At 41.5% G+C, this 20,687-nt stretch overlaps 1 protein-coding gene across 3 annotated transcripts in view; it reads right to left on the reverse strand.

Moving 5' to 3' along the window:
- Positions 1 to 20,687, reverse strand: part of HEATR5A (HEAT repeat containing 5A) — a 79,072-nt gene that overhangs the window by 17,399 nt on the left and 40,986 nt on the right. For 2 of the 3 annotated variants that reach the window (XM_068160329.1, XM_068160332.1), the window contains 12 exons: positions 16,873 to 17,036; positions 15,804 to 15,979; positions 14,330 to 14,435; positions 12,345 to 12,535; positions 11,747 to 11,906; positions 10,235 to 10,424; positions 9,496 to 9,665; positions 6,969 to 6,995; positions 4,940 to 5,078; positions 3,654 to 3,833; positions 2,412 to 2,651; positions 1,047 to 1,228 (listed from right to left, as the gene is read on the reverse strand). In XM_068160329.1, the coding sequence (XP_068016430.1) occupies positions 1,047 to 1,228; positions 2,412 to 2,651; positions 3,654 to 3,833; positions 4,940 to 5,078; positions 6,969 to 6,995; positions 9,496 to 9,665; positions 10,235 to 10,424; positions 11,747 to 11,906; positions 12,345 to 12,535; positions 14,330 to 14,435; positions 15,804 to 15,979; positions 16,873 to 17,036 (1,925 nt within the window). The remainder of the gene's footprint in view (positions 1 to 1,046; positions 1,229 to 2,411; positions 2,652 to 3,653; positions 3,834 to 4,939; positions 5,079 to 6,968; positions 6,996 to 9,495; positions 9,666 to 10,234; positions 10,425 to 11,746; positions 11,907 to 12,344; positions 12,536 to 14,329; positions 14,436 to 15,803; positions 15,980 to 16,872; positions 17,037 to 20,687) is intronic. The other variant, XM_068160330.1, reaches the window with a different exon arrangement.

A 20,687-nucleotide genomic window follows, 5' to 3' on the forward strand; every position in this document is an offset into this window, starting at 1 on the left:
CTAAAGCACATTTAAGGAAGTTCTGAATAAGATTTCAGAAAACCATTACTTGAGTCCAGAAGATCTATATTAATCTATTTCTGGTGATAGCTATGGGGAAAAAAAACAAACAGGAAAGAGAAGACTAGCTATTGAACTGTTTCACATCACTTAATCTTCTGAGAAGATCTGTGCATAGTATTAGCAAAACCACTTTAAGGATAGTGAACTTTGAAAGAAGAATTATTAGCTCTGCTTGTGACCTGCTTGATCATTTTGAACAGCTAGGACAGATGGTGTATTTTTCCCCTGGGTAGTTCTGGACTAAATCAAGGCACTTCTCCTTTCCTACAAAGGACTGCCAGTAGAATAGAATTCTAACAGCAAAAGCAAGATCACAGTGGGTTAGGATGACTTCAGTGTCAGGATTTTTTCATTTATATGCCAGAAAATGATCTGACACTCAATGCCTGCTGGAAATTGAAGAATGGGAGCCAGATGAGGCCTAACACAGCTGCCTTATGTATTTAACTCAAGGGCAGCCTGCACTGCAAAATCATAAGGACATCTTTTCTGTAAGTCTTAACTGAAATAGACATTGAAGGTACAACCTCTGCTTTTACCTCCTCTAGCTATCGACCAAGATCTAGTGTGATATCCAGTGTACAAATCTTCTTATGTCTGAGCACGGTTTTAGATGCTAGCTGCTCCTAATAATTCCTGCAATTCTTCCCTGTTTTCAAATCAATGCTTTAGGAAAAACTGTGACCATTTGAGGCTCAACCCACTACAAAAACAAACAAAGAGAAACCCACCAATGTTCCTTTTGCTGCATTCAAAAAGGGAAAAGGGAAACCTGCTGAAACTTGAAAAACTTTGGGTCTAAAGCATTATATTCCAACTGAAAAGATGACTTCTAAGGAAGTTAAATCTGAAGAAATTAGTAGTTTGAGCAACAAACTAAGTGAAACTCTAGTCTAGTCTAAAACCCCAAAAGCCAACCAAACCCCAAATTCCCTTTAGTGATTAACTGCAAACTTTTCTAAGCTATTAGCAATAGTGCTTACATTGGCTTGATATTGCTCCAGAATAACGTGGCCTGGAAACTCTGGTTCTGGAACAGCTGCAAACTTCCGAACCACCATCAGCAGCGTCTGAAGCCCAGAAAGACGAAGCTGATCGCTGTGATCTGTGGCGGCCATAAAAGCCATGCGGATCAAGTCAGCTAAATGCAGTACCAGAAAGTCATCTGAGGAGAAGACAGGAGTTAAAACAGGAAATGGTTTTGTTCAATTTAGACATAATGCATTTTGTTATAAGACTGCTCCCAATGTTTTCAAAATGCCTGTTTTACATTTTACCTTATCACACACCAAGGACTCGCTTAAGGCAGTTTACACATCACAGTATCACAGTATAACTTAGGTTGGAAAGGACCTCAAGGATCATCGAGTCCAACCTATCAACACAGACCCCATGACTAGACCATGGCACCAAGTGCCACGTCCAATCTCCTCTTGAACGCCTCCAGGGTCGATGACTCCACCACCTCCCTGAGCAACCCGTTCCAATGACGAATGACTCGCTTGGTGAAGAACTTCCTCCTCACCTCGAGTCTAAACCTCCCCTGGTGCAGCTTGAGACTGTGTCCCCTCGTTCTGGTGCTGGTTGCCTGGGAGAAGAGACCAACCCCTTCCTGGCTACAACCACCTTTCAGGTAGTTGTAGAGGGCAATAAGGTCACCCCTGAGCCTCCTCTTCTCCAGGCTAAACAATCCCAGCTCCCTCAGCCTCTCCTCATAGGGCTTGTGTTCAAGGCCTCTCCCCAGCCTTGTTGCCCTCCTCTGGACACGTTCATGTGTTTCAAACATACAACAATCTTAGCTGGACACTTGATGTTAGCTGCTCTAGGCTCCTTTTCATTTGAAGGTAAAGGAAAGGTACTTAGAATAGAGCACAAATATCTTTATGAGGCAGATTTTATTAAAAACAATAGCAGAGTTTTGAGGAGAACATATCCAGATAAACATAGCGAGGCACTGAAAATTTGCCCTGTGTTTCTACTGGTAATTTTGCCAATTACAGTGTGGAGTATTTTAATCATCCTCAGAGCCACCAAACTGTGATGCTGTAGGCTGGTGCCAGCTACCACTTCAGATTGCCAATGCCTGTGCAGAAACAATGACTTCCCAGGCATATACCATAGTACTGTAAAGGAAAACCAAGTGTAAATGCTACAGTGATACGCCAACATTTTGGCAGATGAGACTTGCTCTGTACTTTACTAAATACAGGCTTCTAATCAGAGTAACTAAAACTTTCAATGGTTATGAACCACTGATTTATGATTGACTCAATTAAGATGCAAACAGCTAACGTTTATTTTAAGCATACTTTGCATCCTGTGAAATTCTTCCAGTGCTTAACACATACCTCTTGAATCACGCTGTTTTCTTTCCTGAGCCAGGGTTATGTCAAAATGTGCACTGCCTGCAGTTTCACACTGGCTTATAATTTTACAAACACACTCTGCAGCAAACACTCTGGTAGACCATCGTGGATTACTGAAAGGATGGAACCTCTCATCGCTGTCGGATGTTAGTATCGACGCGTCGTCCACTTTGGCAGTTTCCTCTTCTTGAGTGGTATCTACTGAAGCTACTGTATTGAAATCTGTATTTAGGACATGTTGGGGGAGGAAAGAAGAAATGTAAAATATTAGAATAGAATAGAATAGACCAGACCAGACCAGACCAGACCAGGTTAGAAGAGACCTTCAAGATCATCACGTCCAACCTATCATCCAACACCACCTAATCAACTAACCCATGCAACCAAGCACCCTGTCAAGTCTCCTCCTGAACACCTCCAGTGATGGTGACTCCACCACCTCCCCGGGCAGCCCATTCCAATGGGCAATCACTCTCTCTGTGTAAAACTTCCTCCTGACCTCCAGCCTGAACCTCCCCTAGCGCAGGCTGAGACTGTGTCCTCTTGTTCTGGTGCTGGCTGCTTGGGAGAAGAGACCAACCTCTGCCTGTCCACAACCCCCCTTCAGGTAGTTGTAGACAGCAATAAAGTCACCCCTGAGTCTCCTCTTCTCCAGGCTAAGCAACCCCAGCTCCCTCAGTCCCTCCTCATAGGGCTTGTGTTCCAAACCCCTCACCAACTTCGTTGCCCTTCTCTGGACACACTCCAGCAAGTCAACCTCCTTCCTAAAGTGAGGGGCCCAGAACTGGACACAGTACTTGAGGTGTGGCCTAACCAGTGCAGTGTACAGGGGCACAATGGCTTCCCTGCTCCTGCTGGTTACACTATTCATGATGCATGCCAGGATGCCATTGGCCTTCTTGGCCACCTGGGTACACTCTAGGCTCATGTTTAGGCAGCTGTCAATCAGCATCCCCAGGTCCCTTTCTGTTTGTCTGCTCTCCAGCCACTCCAAACCCAGCCTGTAGCTCTGCCGCTTCAATAGAGGAAAAGGCAATCAGAAGGGAGTAAGTCATATTCCTTCTGAAAGAACTAAGTGTCCAGTGTTTCAACAGGAAGGACAAAGACACATTTCATAAATGTCAACAAAATGAAGTAATAATAATGCTTCCCCCTCAGTGCTACCCAGTGCTGCTGTATGCCTTGTTTTCACTGTGTGCTCAACTATTGTGCATTAGAACTTACCAGCTGAGGCAGCAAGAACATCTTTACAAAGCTTCAGCCAGAAAGAGAGCTTTTCAACTGCCATGGAAGTAAGCATATGAGTCAGAGTTTCTTTGATATCTTGGCACAATCTTTGATCCAGTTCTTTGTCCAGCAAGCCCAGCAATGCCCCCTCCAGGCCTATTTCTCTGATGTTAACATCTGCCAAGAACAAAGTCTGTGAGCCAAGTGCTGTACATCACAAAAGTGCAGTAATGACCACACAAATCCCACTGAAGACTTCACAAAGACTATCTTGTGAACAAGTATCTAGCCCTGAAATATCACTGAAAGAACTATGAATTTCATTAATATCATATCTTTTATCATCTGAGTACAAACCAAACACTGGACTTCTACAGAAACATACTAACAGCAGGAAGAAAACTACCTGAGGGGAGAAAAAAAAGAGACTCCTACTCTGATTTTCTCAGCATTGCCATCACCACAGCATCTGAGCTCCTGAAAAAAAGTGTATTTGGCTGTTGGATTCTTCACACTGACTCATCAGGTAATTCTAAAACAGCAGCTTTTGCTTGAGAGGGAAGTTTAAATTACTCTCAGCACCAGACATGTGGAAATAATTTGTTAAGTGAATATGACCAATTTTAATTTGCCCAATATTAGCAACTTTAAACCCTAGCAGTTTTGCTAAATGACTGCAGCCTACTATCATGTCTAAACATTTACAAATAAGCTTGGATTGAAATCCAAAGTGACATCATGTATCACCACTGTCCCCTCACCGAAAGACACAAGAGGATGAACTAGTGACCATTCTCAGGCCTTTTAGCAAACACTCCAAACCTTTAGGAAGTTAAGAATTCCAGGGACTCCAGCTGATCACTACCTCTCTGAAGAACTAGTTAAGTAAACAGAAACTTTCTTCAACAGGTTTTGTACACCTCCCCACAATGGCAGATTTTTTATGTAAGAAGAGATTTAAGAGTGGAAAAAAGTTATGAATATGCATGTAAAGTGCAGGCCTTTGAAGCAGTTACTACAACAGCTACTAACTAGACAGGCTTAGGTTTCTCTGGAACACCACATAGGTTTTCTCAGGTAGTGACCCCACTGTCTACAATAGATAAAAAGCAGTATTATCTTCATTTTATCACTAAGGAAAGGGTCTGGATGCTTCTATAATTCAGCACTACAGAGAGAACTGAAACCTTTTTGAGTTAAAAATTCCAAGAACCTAGCAAAGTGTGTTTAAAATTCACTATCAAGGTGGCAAGCTCTTTGATCTCCAATCTTCAATACATTACCTGGAGTAAAATCTTCTCTGCTCTCTTTAACTAATGCAACAGCATATTCTGAGACCTCAGCAGCTTCTCTTTGCACAAGCTGACGTAAGCAAGCTACCACTGCACGCCTCAGTAGTAAGTATGAGCTACAGAGATTCACCTGAAACATGCAAGGAGAAACAGTGAGATGTCTAAGCAAGCTTTACAGCTTAGCTCAGCAGGGCTGGTATATGCTGAACAATGGCAGCTACGCCAAATTTGTGAAGTCAGTAAGCATGGCATTGATGCTATTTTGGCTCAGCTGCTTTTTGGTGGTTTGGTTTTGGTTTTTTTTGTTGTGTTTGTTTGTTTAATTAATGTATTTATTTATTTTCTATTTCTGACAGAAAAGTGTTGCAACTCCTGGAACCAGTTTTAGCATACCAGTACTTGTAACATTTTTCTCTCCAAAGGTAACCTGTAAGACTGGTTTGGGGCTGGATCCAACACCCACCAATATCAGTAGAGAGACCAATAGCTTCTGTGACTGCTGAACTGTGGTCTTAGAGAACAATTAATTCTATTCTTTGACCACAGGGTATATATAATGGGCTTTAAAACTCAGTGCAAGAGAAAATTACTCCAATCATCATCAGATGTAACTAGAGAAATACCAGTGTAACCAAGGGTGAGACAGTCAATAGGGCTTTAGTAAATGGGAACTCCATGCATGAAAGGCAGTTTATAAGAAAGTACCAAAAGAACACTGCTGCAAGTTCATCCCCCAAAATATGACATACTCTAATTATATTAAATTATGTTTTAAAGAGTGTGAGAGGAAAGGTGAGAGTTACTGGTGAATGTGTCAACCGAGACAAGTCAGCTCTCCTGTGCAGCTTCTAGCAAAAAAGGTTTATAGCATCAACATATTTTAACACTACTAGGCCAGTGTTTGGTTTTTCGTACTGAAAAATGCATGGTAACAGATTCAGTATTACAGGAAGAAGGAAAAACACTTTAGAAAGCCAAGACATAGCCTCAAGGGTTGTTTTTTTGAAGTGGAACTTCATGGTTTTTGTTTGCTTGGTTTCAATTTTAAGAAGGGGATCCCAAAGACACGATGAATTAGATGTGTGGCCCAGGCAAGAGAGCTACACCAATATTCATGCATCTTCTTTTAAATTAAGCTTAGGTAATCATCAAAATGTTGTCATCTGCAGCTAAGCAGCTGTGTACCCTTAGCTGTCACCATTCCTAAAATAGAGCTGCAGGGAAACCTTGTAGAAAGGTCATGGTCCCTATTTGTCAGCCACAGGTCAATCTATGTTAGTCAAAATGACTTAATAAGGATTAGTTAGCACACAGGTAAAAAGAACAAGGTAAGGACAACAAGAGAATTTCAGCTTTGTTACATTAACAACACTAAGCTTTCTCTTCTGAATTTCTGTGCATGGGTGTGGATCTACAGTACTCAGAAATATGTGTTTAATACACACAAATATACACTCTCTGCATAATTCTTTTAAAAGAAATCTAACTCACTCAGTATGTCTGCAAGACACTTCAATTGAAACTTTAAAAGCAAGTGAGGCTTGTAATGCAACATTTATACAAGCAGGCTACACATTCTACTTCAAATTGGACATGCATAAATTTTGTGCTCATTTTTAATAGGGGGGAAAAAACCCCAGAGGATCCAGTTCAGGCTCCTGAATAATGCAAGATGCAGTTTTCATCTCTCTCATTCTCCCACATTCTAAGCAGAGGACGACAGGACTAAATAACAGACACAAAATGCAGGCATCACATACAAGCTTAAATAAATGAATGGTTCCCTTCCTGTGCTCAGCACATGAGAAACAAAATAATGCTTCAGTAAGCACACAAATGAAATGTATGGCTGCCATCTGCAGAGAGTTATGAAGGGTCTGGTTAGCATGACACTCAAACGCCACTTGACATGCTAAAAGAAGTCACATTAAAATGGTTAAAAGGAAAAGATAAGAAGCTGAAATTAAAAACATCACTGCAAACTGCAAAACTTTAGGATTAACAAGGCACAGGGACCTACCAACACAGAATTATCCAACAAGATTTCCTGCACAAAAACAAATGACAAACCAGTCACGACAAAACCAAAATATAGGTATCGCAGTGAGAGCAACCACACATGGAGACCCTCACAGGTAAATTCAGCAGAGATTGAAATTCAGAGTCTTATCTCAAACACACCAAAAATCTAGTTTGATAGTTCATGTATCTTATATTTGACGTCAAATACACTTCACTTGCAAGCCAGCCACCTTTAAAATGAGTACTTCAACAGTACCAAGACAACAGCACAGCATAGTTATGGGCATTGCACACTTCTCATGTTTCAATATATCCTTAATGTCTTGCAGCTGAAAACTGGTGTCCACCACCTCATGAGATTACACAGGTAAGCTCTTTAGAAACCTGTGCTCACATAAGTTAGCTTTAGAGTTTATGGTAGATATGATTGAAAACATATGATTTCTGTTCTGCTGTAACTGACAGGATATTTACCATTAAATGCAAAGCCCTTTTTAAAAAGATTCAGTTGACAAAGAAAGAATAGAAGATTTTATGAGCAGGAATTCACATTTCTATGGACAGAAGGGGACAAGATTACTTATCTAACCACAGACTTTTTGCCTCTCCCATTTTTATGCCTTTAATAAAGAATGCAGTGGTGCATAGCCACAATATTCAGTGCCCAGCTTTTAGACTCTACTTCCCCTTAAGACTTAAAAATGCATTGCAAAGGAGAACAGTCACACCTTGTTTTCCATGGAGAGTTCAAACAATACTGTTAAGAGCAGACTTAAGGCCCAGACCAGTATTTTTTTCTGCTTCTCTAGTGATTTAGAGGGTGGAAGCTACATGGATAGATGGTGAGTTTAACAAACATAGAATTCTGCCTGTACAGGGATCTTCTCACAGACCTGCAAAGCACACACTCAAACCTTCTTTGTTTATGACACTCTGGAGAGATGTGTTGATGTTTAGTGAATCATAAATATCAGCAGCATTGGCCAAAGTTCTGCAACAACTTCGTGCGAATGAGAAAAGTTCATCATGTAAGGCCACTGACTTTGGTGGATTCCTTCCCTGTGAAGCTCACAATCATTTCTGGGGTAGAGGTGAACACATTCATACACAGATGCACAAGCACACACACTCAAGCCATGAACCATGCTTCTTCTTAACTGAGTAATTTAATATTATGAAGCTCACAAAGTGCTGTATAAAGTACTTAAGAGACAATTTCTAAACCAACAAAAATCTATGATACTATATAGACAAAACAACTTTATCACTTCATCCTCTTGCTAGTAGTTACTGTATGTGGAAGCAGACTGTATGCAGACTTATATGTGATCTCAAATGCTAATATATCCTCTGAGCAAGAGTGAGATTTGTTTGTCCCAGAGAAGAGAAAAGTCATAGCTGGTTTATGTTGAAAGAAAGAACACTACATGTGAGCTTCAGTTCTTTAGCTTGTAAATACATGCATAACGCAATGTAGGGCTGAAACAGCTTCTCCTTCCATTTTTCTTGTCTCCCACAATCCTGTTTCTAGTCAAACTGAATAAAGATAAATGGCAGTAATCTAAACTTTGTGTAAAATCTACTCCATACTATATAAAATCTAAACCATGCTACATGGTTACTATCAGTACACAGATGAAGATGTGCCCAAGAGCTGTGTTAACACAGATAAGAGAGATTAGAAAAAACCCAACAACCTCCAAACTTTATTGTCTGTGGTTTTTTTTTCTGTGATTTGCAGGGAGACTAGATGGCCTTACTTAAAAAACCAAAATCAGAAACAACCAATCAAAAAACCTCCCTAAGTAGCCCCTGAAAACCCACCAAGGGCTTTGGTTGTAGCAGTAAGTGCTTCAGAACAGCATTTATTCAAAGACAGAGAGAAAGAACAAAAAAAAAGAAAGAAAACACCCCAGCAAACAAACAAAAACTCCCACCTATGTGTCAGGGAGGGCTGAAAAAGAGTTTTGTGTATTTCTGCCAGAGGCTTAGTTTGACTATTATTTGTGCGTCAGGAATTTTTATGCTGACTGCCAAGAAGCCAGTACTCCGAAGCATTACTGCTACAGACATCACAAAAGAGAGAAATCTACAAACCCAAACAAAAATTTTCTCAGTAATTCATTAAAACAGATTTGTTTTGTTTCCCCATCAAGCCTTCACCTAAGACACACAAAGCAGAAGAAAAGACAAAAAGGCCAGCATAAAGTAGTGTATAAAAACCCAACACAAGGTTGTGATGGATGGTATATCCTGCCAGACAGCTGGCCTTAATAAGAGCAGCAGAATGCATATGTAAGCAATTCAAAAGGCAGGGTTTCTACTGAATGTGCCCATCTTGTCAATGGGGAGTTAAAAAAACCTCTATACAAACAGAGAAGAGTTGCCTGTAGGAGAATATGGAAAAGCTCACTCCTACACAAGGAGCACTTTTTCTTTGGTTAAAGAAGCATCTGCATTTTCAAGCATTTCTAAACAAAAGGTTTTAAGAGAGGAGGATACAGACCAGTAAAAAGGATACTCACACACAGGCAGCTTACAAGGCTAGACAAGTTAACATGTCGAGGAGCAAACATGTGAAGCTGCTGAAGGCAAGAGATGGCTTGAGCCTGAACAAGGCAGTCAGGATTATCCTGCATCACTGCACAGCCCAGGAGGCAGGAAGTTCTTAAGGCTGAAACTGTTGTACCGCTGCCTATACATTGGGAGGGAAAAATAAACCCCAACATGTTATTTGTTTTTAAAACATCCAACTTTATTGTTCAAGACAGGATAATCTGTTTTTCTCCAGAGCCACCCCTAACTCTCATCTTCTTGAAGGACACTTTCTGTAACTGTGTTATACTCAGCTATCAATGAATAATGGTCACATTGTGCTCTGGAAATTTCAGTGTCCACTTACGTAAAGCTGATTTAGATGCAAATCTTAAATGTCTGCAGCACAATTAAGACACAGATTGGTTCCTAGCTCTTAAAATATGAATACCTTCTGCTTTCATGCTAATTGGTAGAATTTTCAGCTCAAGGCAAGGCTTAGAGAACCAGATCAAACAAAGGAAAAGATGTCAAAAAGAGACACTATTTTTGGAAAACTACCAGTCCTGTAATCTTGGTTGCAAAAACTCCTGGCCTGCAAAATACTGTCTTCTGAGGAAAAAAAAATAGCACGCAATTATTTGTTGACAGAAATGTGAATTACATATTCAATGTCTAGTGATTTTGTGGCTAAACCAAACAAAGCTGATGATACTGTACGTGGCATACCTTGCAACTCAGGGCCCAGTGTGGTAATTAGTGCATTTAAACACCGACCAAGGCTTTGGTGAACTTCAGCATAAGCAGGAGGCACAGTCAACAATAACATGAGAACAAGAGATAAGGTCGGTTCCACGTGCACATGGTACAAGGGGCCAGCTAAATCTACTATTAGGGACAGAGAGTGTAGTGCCCATGCCTGTAAAATAAGAAAAGCAGTTATGTAACATCTGTGTGATAGAATAAACCCCAGATGTTCTTGAAATTTGATTGTCCTGGTGAAATTCAGTAATTCAGAGTAATAAAAGTGCTGCTCTGAAGTTCCAAAGCAACAAACGGCAAGGTTGTAGGAAGCAAAATTAATAACCTGACACTTAACAAGCCATTCAATGAAAGAACCATTTAAAAGTTGTCATTGTTGATTAAAAAAATAATCATCCAATTAATTAGAGATTATTACTCCTCAGATACATTCTACTACTTGATGGGGTGCTTGGTATCATGGTTTAGTTGTTTAGGTGGGTTGGATTGGTTGACGGGTTGGACGCGATGATCTTGAAGGTCTCTTCCAACCTGGTCTATTCTATTCTATTCTAGTCTAGTCTAGTCTATTCTACTTGTAAAATTTGTTGTAGTTCCATGTGCAAGAACAAGAGAATTGTGAACAAATATTACAGAGCTGCTAAAGCAACATTTTGGTTTAGGCTCAGATGCTTTGCACCAATAACCACATCTGTTCCATGTCAACATAGAGTTCTCTGTGTAAAGACACTGCAGATGAAGCTTAAAAAAATTCTTTAACTGAGATTTAGACAATTATGTGCAATACAATCAATGTCTCTTAAAGTTATTCTAATAGATAACAGTTTTAGCCACACAGAAATGCAAAACAGAATAGAATAGAATAGAATAGAATAGAATAGAATAGAATAGAATAGAATAGAATAGAATAGAATAGAATAGAATAGAATAGAATAGAATAGAATAGAATAGAATAGAATAGAATAGAATAGAAGAGACCAGGTTGGAAGAGACCTTTGAGATCATCAAGTCCAATCTATCACCCAACACCATCTAATCAACTAAACTATGCAACCAAGCACCCTATCAAGTCTCCTCCTAAACACCTCCGGTGGTAGTGACTCCACCACCCCCCTGGGCAGCCTATTCCAATGGCCAATCACCTGTCACAGCTTGTCTTATTCAAGGAAGTATGTGGAACGATTTCTACAGCACTCAGTCTACCAATCCCTGTTATTGACTGCATAGCCAGTCACTAAAAATACTGGTTTTAAAGTCAGAATATATTTATCAGCCTCATTACATAAGAACCTCCCATATCTCTTCATAGTTCTTCCTTGGGAGATGGATTTTGAGCAAAGGCTGTGGTATTTACAGCCCATCACCTGTACAGTATGCCCAAGAGGTTGTGAAGTGGTATTCTTAGAAGAAAAAAAGTTATACTGTGGAGTATAAAGCAGTTTATTTGTAACATAACATTTTTAGGTAAGTGGCAAGTACCTGCACATCAGGAGAAGTACTGTCCTGAGATAAAGTATATAGGATTCCAACACATGCATTTAGGTGCTGAGTAGAACTTATTCCTCCTAGGTACCTATACAGGCATCCCAGAGCCAAAGAATGACCTGTTCTTGATACCACATCCCTGGCAGATTTTAACCTATTAATCATGAGGAAACAAAGCTGTTAGTGTAATCACCAAGAATGATACTATACAGCAAGCACATCTACAAATGGTATTTCTAGAATATAATGAGCAAAATATTAGACACTTATATTGCCAAAATTCTAAGTCTAAGATAACTTAGCTGAAGGAAGGACTCAAAATATTTTAGATATACTTCAGTTGTGTTGCTAGAGCAGCAGACAGTTTAGTCTGCTTGAAAACCTACCTGTTTGCTTCAAAAACCCTCTCACAGGTCAGCAAAACTAAGAAGCAAGTGCAGAAGTCAGGCAGTGTGGGTTTTTAATGCTTATTTTGAAGTGACACCAAATTAATGAAGAAAATGAGCTTTTAAAAATTATCATCATAAGGGCCAGGTAGATTTCTCAAACACTGCTATAAAGTCAGTCACTTACCACACTTCTTTGTACTTACTTGTCAAAACTGACTTGTGCTAAGCCAGCAGTGAAGGCACTGTCAGAAACCACCTGTGCCAATCTGGCCCAACACTCTGCAGCAGCACACCTTAGGAGCTGATTATTGCTTTCCAAGGCACCCATTACCAATGTCAGGGCAGACCTTCGCACTTCTTCTGGACCTAAACTTCCTTTGCAGGTCGCCAAGTGCTAAAAATATATATTAAATAGGAAGAGAGTATAGTAATCAGAAAGTGGTTTTCTGTCACTTGTGCAAAAACTACAAGACCTGAAGAGGGTATTCGATTTTCATCACCTTTTATATGAGGAATTCTTTATTTTAATTTGCTGTTTTGAGACCTAGAAGTCTAATTCCATGTGAGTGTACATCACAGTGTAACATTATAATATCTACAGTCTGATTGAAATCATAAAATCTTAAAAGACATACTGGACCAACTGCAGTAGAACCCAACAGATCAACACAATAGCATCAATTCAGAAACCAGTAACTAGAAGAAAACCAGTGAAAAGGGTAATGACACACACACAAAAAATCCCTATGCAACTGAAAAAGATCATGAGCAAAAGCTACAGCAGTCACAGAATCATAGAACCATAGAGTTGTCAGGGCTGGAAGGGACCTCAAGGATCATCAAGCTCCAACCCACCCTGCCATGGGCAGGGACGCCTCACACTAGAGCAGGTTGCTCACAGCCACATCCAGCCAGGCCTTTTTAAGGTTTTTAACCTGCAGGGATGAGGCTTCTACCACATCCCTGTTCCAGTGTCTCACCATGCTCATGGTGAAGAACTTCTTCCTAACATCCAATCTGAATCTACCCATTTCTAGTTTTGCTCCATTCCCCCTAGTCCTATCATTACCTGACATCCTAAAAAGTCCCTCACCAGCTTTCCTGTAGACCTCCTTCAGATACTGGAAGGCCACAATAAGGTCTCCTCAGAGCCTTCTCTTCTCCAGACTGAATAGCCCCAACTCTCTCAGTCTGTCTGGATATCTTGTGTATTAAATGCACCCCAAAATGCACCCCAAATATAAATCACATGCAGAATCACACAGAATTATTGAGGCAGGAAAATATCTCCAAGATAATCAAGTCCAGCTATGACCTAACACCACCACATCAGCTAAACCATGCCACCAAGTGCAACATACAATCTTTTCATAAAGTCCTCCAACGAGAGCAACTCCACCACCTCCCTCGGCAGTCTGTTTCAGTGCACAATCAGCCTTTCTCTCAGGAAGTGCTTCCTAATATCTAATCTAAACCTCCCCTGGTGCAGCTTCATACCATGCCCTCTTGTCCTGTCACAAGTTGCCTGGGAGAAGAGCCTGACCACCCCTTTGGCTACAACTTCCTTTTAAGCAATTGTAGAGTTCTAACATCCCCTCTAAGTCTCCCCTTCTCCAGGCTGAACAACCCCAGCTCCCTCAGCCTTTCCTCATACAACTTTCCCTCCAGCCCATGTTTTACAGTGAAAGATTTTGTCTATTCCAAAACCATTTTGCCTTAGTTTTAAGAAAGCCTAAGAAAGGGGGAATGCAAACTGCACAGGAACAGAGAAAAATACAAGTAAAGCATCAGAGCAAAGCAATAAATGGCACATAGGTGTGAGATTGTTTTACCAGTCATTACTGATTTATACAGTAAGAAATATGAGAGAGACAATAATAAAGGCAGAAATGATACCAAGAGAATTTTTCCATCTCTCTCCTATTTGAATTACAGTTACATACACTAGTGTGGATGACAGTCTACTAGAAGGGGTTTCCCAAGCCCTTTAATATTACAAAAGGAATAATTAAACTGTGACTCTTCAGCACCTGAGAAAAAAGTAACATCACAAAACAACAGGGTATCACAGGAAACAGGACTGATCTTCACCCTGACTGTTCATCAAAACAAGAAAAACAACTCTTCAGTTGTGTTTGAACCAACAGATGCCAGGTGTAAGTAAGAGAGAAACAGAGGAGGGATTTACCTTTAAGGAAATGGAAAAGGCTGACACAACATTCAGTTGTACTATCTGTTGCCGCGATCCTTTTGCTTGCTTTATGGAATTCAACAACTGTTCCAACACTTGGAGCCTTAAAGAAAACCAAGAAATAAACCACAGAATTAAAAAAATCAAAGAAACAGAGAAACAAGGGTGGGACAAAGAGATTATCCTAATTCTTGAGCATTTTCCTTCAAGTGGCTGGTCTGTCTCCTACAAACCACCTTTGTATTCCTATTAGAATAAGTAATTACGCTGTGAACACAAACTTTTTGCCTTTGTTTCCTTATAACATGTATTCACAGCTAAGTACATTAGATGTGTATGGCAATGATGCATTTTGACTGACAATTAAGAAAGGAGGAAGGAAAAGAAAAAGCAAAATGCAGTTGTCTGCAGCAATTAGTTCAGATCTTGAGGAACAAGTGAAGAAAACCAACCAGCAACCTGCTGACAGCAGGCACAAAAAGCCTAAACAGAGCCGTCACTCACTGAAGATAGAATAAGGAACTAAATGCAGGTCAGAAGAATATATCATAAAGCTTGTGGCAATTTTATTGGCAGGTATGTCCACCCCAAAAAGCTGTCTTGGGATTACAAACATCCTGGGCATTCTAAGCAGTGAGGACAGGTCCCTTTCAACCCCTAACATCCTGTGATCCTGTGACATCAGGACTCAGATGCTAAGCACTCATCCCTCACTGGAAATTACCAAACCTTCACCACTGACAATGATCATGATCTGAGGCCTAACTACAGTTGGCTTTGAAAAGATAAAGTTGCTTCATTTCAAAGTAATTGATTTGCGTTATTGCTTCACTGAAGAAAATTCCCAGCAGCACACAAAATAAGGAACAGCACACAAAAAATCTTGAGGAATTTCATGCCTCAGCAACCAGCATGCTTAGAAACGTGAAACAAACCAAACTGCCATTTGTGCAGCAGGAAGATGCATACATAGACATAAAAAACAAGAGGAGTCTGTGATCCCTTGCAAGCTTTCTTGTTCCTTGACAAAACTCTGTTAAGACACACACTCTTGTTTCTTCCATCCACTTTTTATTATGAGGCAGGATGAGGGTTGAATTTTACTGCAGCTTCCTAGCCCCTTTGTCCTTTTTTGGTTCTAAGGCATTCAGTAATTAAGCACTATTATAATTGTGTAGTATCTCTTAAAATTACTGCCATTCTGTGACATTATTTTTCTTGTTCAACAGAATGTCTGTGACAGTCACCTCTGACTGGATGTGCCTTTTCACTGTGAGTAACTGAACCATGAGTAGTCTGCTGTACATTATTGTTACCCATTATACTCATGAGTAGTCTGAATTTTCTTATTCAGCTGGTTTTCTTATACAATTCACTACTTCTTTCCAGAATTGGTTACTTCTGTGTTCAAACACTGTCACCACATTTTAGCACCTCTCAAATTCCCCAACAGATACAGTCACTACTTTACCTGTGAGATTCTGCTACATGGGAAAACATAACTCCAAACAGACGAGTGGCTGCACTGATAACAGACAGTACAGGAGGTAGTGGTTTTGGTACTGAATCACCTTTTCCAGCTTTCTCATAAATTAAGTAAGGGTCATACTCCAGGCTGCCACCAGCTATGCTGTTACCTAAAAGGAGCTGTAAGAAGTTAAAAAATGATAGTTGTATTTTTAGAATCATAGAACATTTCAGGTTGGAAGGCACCTCCAAAGATCTTCTAGTCCAACCCTCCCACACTGAGCAGGGACATCCTCCAGTAGATCAGGTTGCTCAGAGCCCTGTCAAGCCTCACATTGAATATCTCCACGGATGGGGCCTCAACTACCTCCCTGGACAACCCATTCCATTGTTCCACCACCCCAATGATAAAGGACTTCCTAACATCCAATCTAAATCTACTCTAATTTCAAATCATTGCCCCTCATCCTATCACTGCAGGCCTTTGTAAACAGTCCCTCTGTAGCCTTCTTGGAGGCCTTCTTCAGGTACTGGAAGGCTGCTATTAGGTCTCCCTGGAAGCTTCTCTTCTCCAGGCTGAACAACCCCAGATCCCTCAGTCTGTCCTCAGAGCAGAGGTGTTCCAGCCCCCTAATAATTTTCACAGCCCTCCTCTGGACCCACTCCATCACATCCTGGTCCTTCCTGTATTGAGGGCTCCAGAACTGGACATGGAACTCCAGGTGAGGTCTCACCAGAGCAGCGTAAAGCAGCAGAATGAACTCTCCGTCTGCTGGCCACACTTTTGATGACATTGTGAGGATGCCATTGGCCTTCTGTGCTGCAAGTGCACCTTGTTGGCTCGTGTCCAGCATCTCACTCACCAGCACCCCAAGTCCTCTCTGCAGGGCTGATCTCAATTCCATCATTCCTCAACCTGTAGTGCTATCTAGGATTGGCCCACCCTAGGTGCAGGGCCTTACACTTTGCCTTATTGATCCTCACAAGATTTTTGACCAGGTCAAAACCAGCACTGACCCAAATAACTATAACTGTATGAAAATATATCCTCATTATATTAGATCAAAGTGTACCTGCTCTTCAATAAACCGGTGGTCAGTCTCCTGCAGTAAGGGACCAAGTAAAAGGAGATCATTCTCGTGACAAAGGGGTGGAAGCAAGAATGTAGAGGTATCGATCTGGCTATCTGGGACAGTCAAATCAGTCACTAACTCTTTCAGAACAGCACAGAAGCTTCCTTGAAAGACAAAAGATATTCAACATTTTCAGTTAATTACTTGCTACAAGCAACTCTGGGAGCAAGATGTTAATACTGAAATAGTAACACCCACCTAATATTTTCTTAAGTCTTCTGTTAAAGGGAGAACAATCTTAGAATCATAGAATCATAGAATGCGCTGGCTGGAAGGGACCTCTAGAGGTCATCTAGTCCAACCCCCCTGCAGGAAATAGGGACATCTCCAACTAGATAAACCATGACAGCGACTCCACCACCTCCTTGGGCAGCCCATTCCAATGGGCAATCACTCTCTCTGTATAGAACTTCTTCCTAACATCCAACCTAAACCTCCCCTGGTGCAGCCTGAGACTGTGTTCTCTTGTTCTGGTACTGGCTGCCTGGGAGAAGAGACCAACCTCTGCCTGTCTACAACCTCCCTTCAGGTAGTTGTAGAGAGTGATAAGGTCACCCCTGAGCCTCCTCTCCTCCAGGCTAAGCAATCCCAGCTCCCTCAGTCTTTCCTCATAGGGCTTGTGTTCCAAGCCCCTCACCAACTTCGTTGCTCTTCTCTGGACTCGTTCCAGCAAGTCAACATCCTTCTTAAACTGAGGGTCCCAGAACTGGACACAGGACTTGAGGTGTGGCCTAACCAGTGCAGTGTACAGGAGCAGAATGACCTCCCTGCTCCTGCTGGCCACACTGTTCCTGATGCAGGCCAGGATGCCATTGGCCCTCTTGGCCGCCTGGGCACACTGCAGGCTCATGTTCAGCCTACCATCGACCAGTATCCCCAGGTCCCTCTCTGCCTGGCTGCTCTCCAGCCACTCTGACCCCAGCCTGTAGCACTGCATGGGGTTGTTGTGGCCGATGTGCAGAACCCGGCACTTGGATGTGTTAGCTGTCTCAGAGCCCCATCAAGCCTGACCTTGAATGTCTCCAGAGATGGGGCCTCCTTCACCTCCCTGGAGAACCTCTTCCAGCGTTCTTCCACCCTCACAGTAAAAAGCTGCTTTCTTTCTGACATCCAGTCTAAATCTGCCCTTCTCTAGTTTCAAACCATTGCCCCTTGTCATACTGCCATATGCCCTTGTAAACAGTCCCTGTCCAGCTTTCTGCAGGCTTCCTTCAGATACTGGAAAGTTGCCCTAAGGTTTCCCCAGAGCCTTCTCTTCCCCAGGCTGAACAACCCCAACTCTCTCAGCCTGTCTTTGTAAGAAAGGTGCTCCAGCCCTCTGATTATTTTAGAAGCAATTTAGAAGCTCAAGAAGAGACCTTTACCTTTACAGAAGGCATAAAATGTCACATAACTACTAATCAGTAAGTGAATTATGTTTGCAATTAAAGTAGAGGCAAAAGGCAGTTACAAGGCACAGCCAGATTTTCTTCTATTTCCTGAAAATTAAAGTTGCAGAAGGTATTGCACAGCCATACAGGAATTCTTGGACTTTACAAGCACAAAGCACAAGAAATTTGTTGTAGGTTACATTATGATATTATGATAATTTACACTGGTAGTTAAAACCTTCACACATATTTATACACAGTATTTCAAACGAGACTGTGTATTGTACTTAAACATCAGGCTTTCTGAGCCAGACCGTTTCAGGCTATTAAAACAGTTCCTGCAGCGAGAGAACATTTTTAGTGGTGAAGCACATGTGACAAGACAGTTGAAAAAACACTGCAGAACTGAAGTTAAAAAATATGTACCCAGCTGTCATGTAAATGAAAATTTGCCTTCAGAGCATTAAGACTGCAAAGTTAAGTCCTCATGAGCTGGGAGATACCAGTGTTCAGTGGGGTTTAACTCCACACATCCATCCTTTTGCATTCAGTTTTGTTGTTAGATGATCAGATAACTACCTGTTTGCACTAAAGCTGCTTATAATTTTTTAACATGCAGAAGTCCCAAATAGTGGGACAAAACAGCAGCACCTCATGAGCACAAGCAGAACCACTTCTATAGTTGGAGCTGGCAGCAGAACCACTTCTATAGTTGGAGTTGGCAGCAGAACCAACTTCCGTAGTTGGAGCAGGTAGCTGCACCAGCTATTTTACCCTTCCTGAATCTTCAATCCATTCTGAGAAAGTTGCCTCCCCTCTAGCTCCCTAACTCCTGGCCCCATCAGCCTTTCTACTTTGCTGCCTGCCCCCCTGACTAATTAGCAAGTCCAAAACGTTAACTCAAATTTAAATGCAAAAGATTAGCACTATCAAATACATTCCAAGATGCACAGATAGTGTGTGGGAAGGATAAAAAAAATAGCGACTAGTATCATCATATTATCATTCAGGGTTGGAAGGGACCACAAGGATCATCTAGTTCCAACCCCCCTGCCATGGGCAGGGACACCCCACACTAGATCAGGCTGGCCAGAGCCTCATCCAGCCTGGGCTTAAACACCTCCAGGGACAGGGCCTCAACCACCTCCCTGGACAACCCACTCCAGGGCTTCACCACTCTCATGGTGAAGAACCTCCTCCTCACATCCAGCCTGAATCTCCCCACCTCCAGCTTCATTCCATTCCCCCTAGTCCTATCACTACCTGAGATCCTGAGAAGTCCCTCCCAAGCCTTCTTGTAGTCCCCCTTCAGATACTGGAAGGCCACAATTAGGTCACCTCGGAGCCTTCTCTTCTGCAGACTGAACAGCCCCAACTCCTTCAGTCTGTCCTCATAGGAGAGGTGCTCCAGCCCTCTGATCATCCTTGTGGCCCTTCTCTGGACACCTTCCAGCACCTCCACATCCCTCTTGTAATAGGGGCTCCAGAACTGGACACAGTACTCCAGGTGGGGTCTCACCAGAGCTGAGTAGAGGGGGAGGATCACCTCCCTCGACCTGCTGGCCACGCTTCTGATGCAGCCCAGGATCTGATTGGCTTTGCGGGCTGCAAGTGCACACTGAGAGCTCCTGTTGAGCTTTTTGTCCACCAGCAACCCCAAGTCTCTCTCCTCAGGGCTACTTTCCTGCCAGTCACTGGCCAGCCTGTATTTGTGCCTGGGATTGCCTCGAAATTGCTCTTTCATTATCACAGTAATTAATAATAAATAATTTATTTAAAATCCCCTTTCTGTGAAAACAGCTTTTCAAATAGACCTGAATGAAGATACTCAGCAATTCTAAACCAAATTAACATTTATTTTGGCCCAAGATACTTGGCCATCCTCAGCACGTCACATAATATTACCCCAATGTAAAGCAGTTGAAAATTTGGAGCCAGAATGCTGTTCCAGCATTCCAGCTATTCATCTCATCCTATTAAGAATGAGAAGTGAATTGCTTGTCTTCAATTTTATGGTTTAGAGAGTGGAACAGAACAAGCACAACAAGAATGAAGAATGAAAAGAACTCTAATGAGTTGCCTGACAAAACACATTCATTTCAGACCACAGAAAACATCAACAGTCAAATAATCTCAATAACCACATTTTCAAACTGCTGAATTGATTTGTGTGAAATTCTCAAATGGGACATAATAATAATAATAATAGTTTTTTTTTTTACATTGACTCACAGGAAATAAATGTTTCTGCATCAAAAATATGAACACATTATACACAAAACCTAATGACACATGAAAATGGTCACAAGTATGAATCATCATCCTGGCAACAGAGCCAGCCTTTTGTGGCTTAACAAGTTCATACTTTGGATTGGCTAAGTTGCA

The sequence above is a fragment of the Melanerpes formicivorus genome, unplaced genomic scaffold (assembly GCF_026170545.1).
Source record: "Melanerpes formicivorus ecotype bairdi unplaced genomic scaffold, bMelFor1.0.p_v2 SCAF_49, whole genome shotgun sequence".
NCBI lineage: Eukaryota > Metazoa > Chordata > Aves > Piciformes > Picidae > Melanerpes > Melanerpes formicivorus.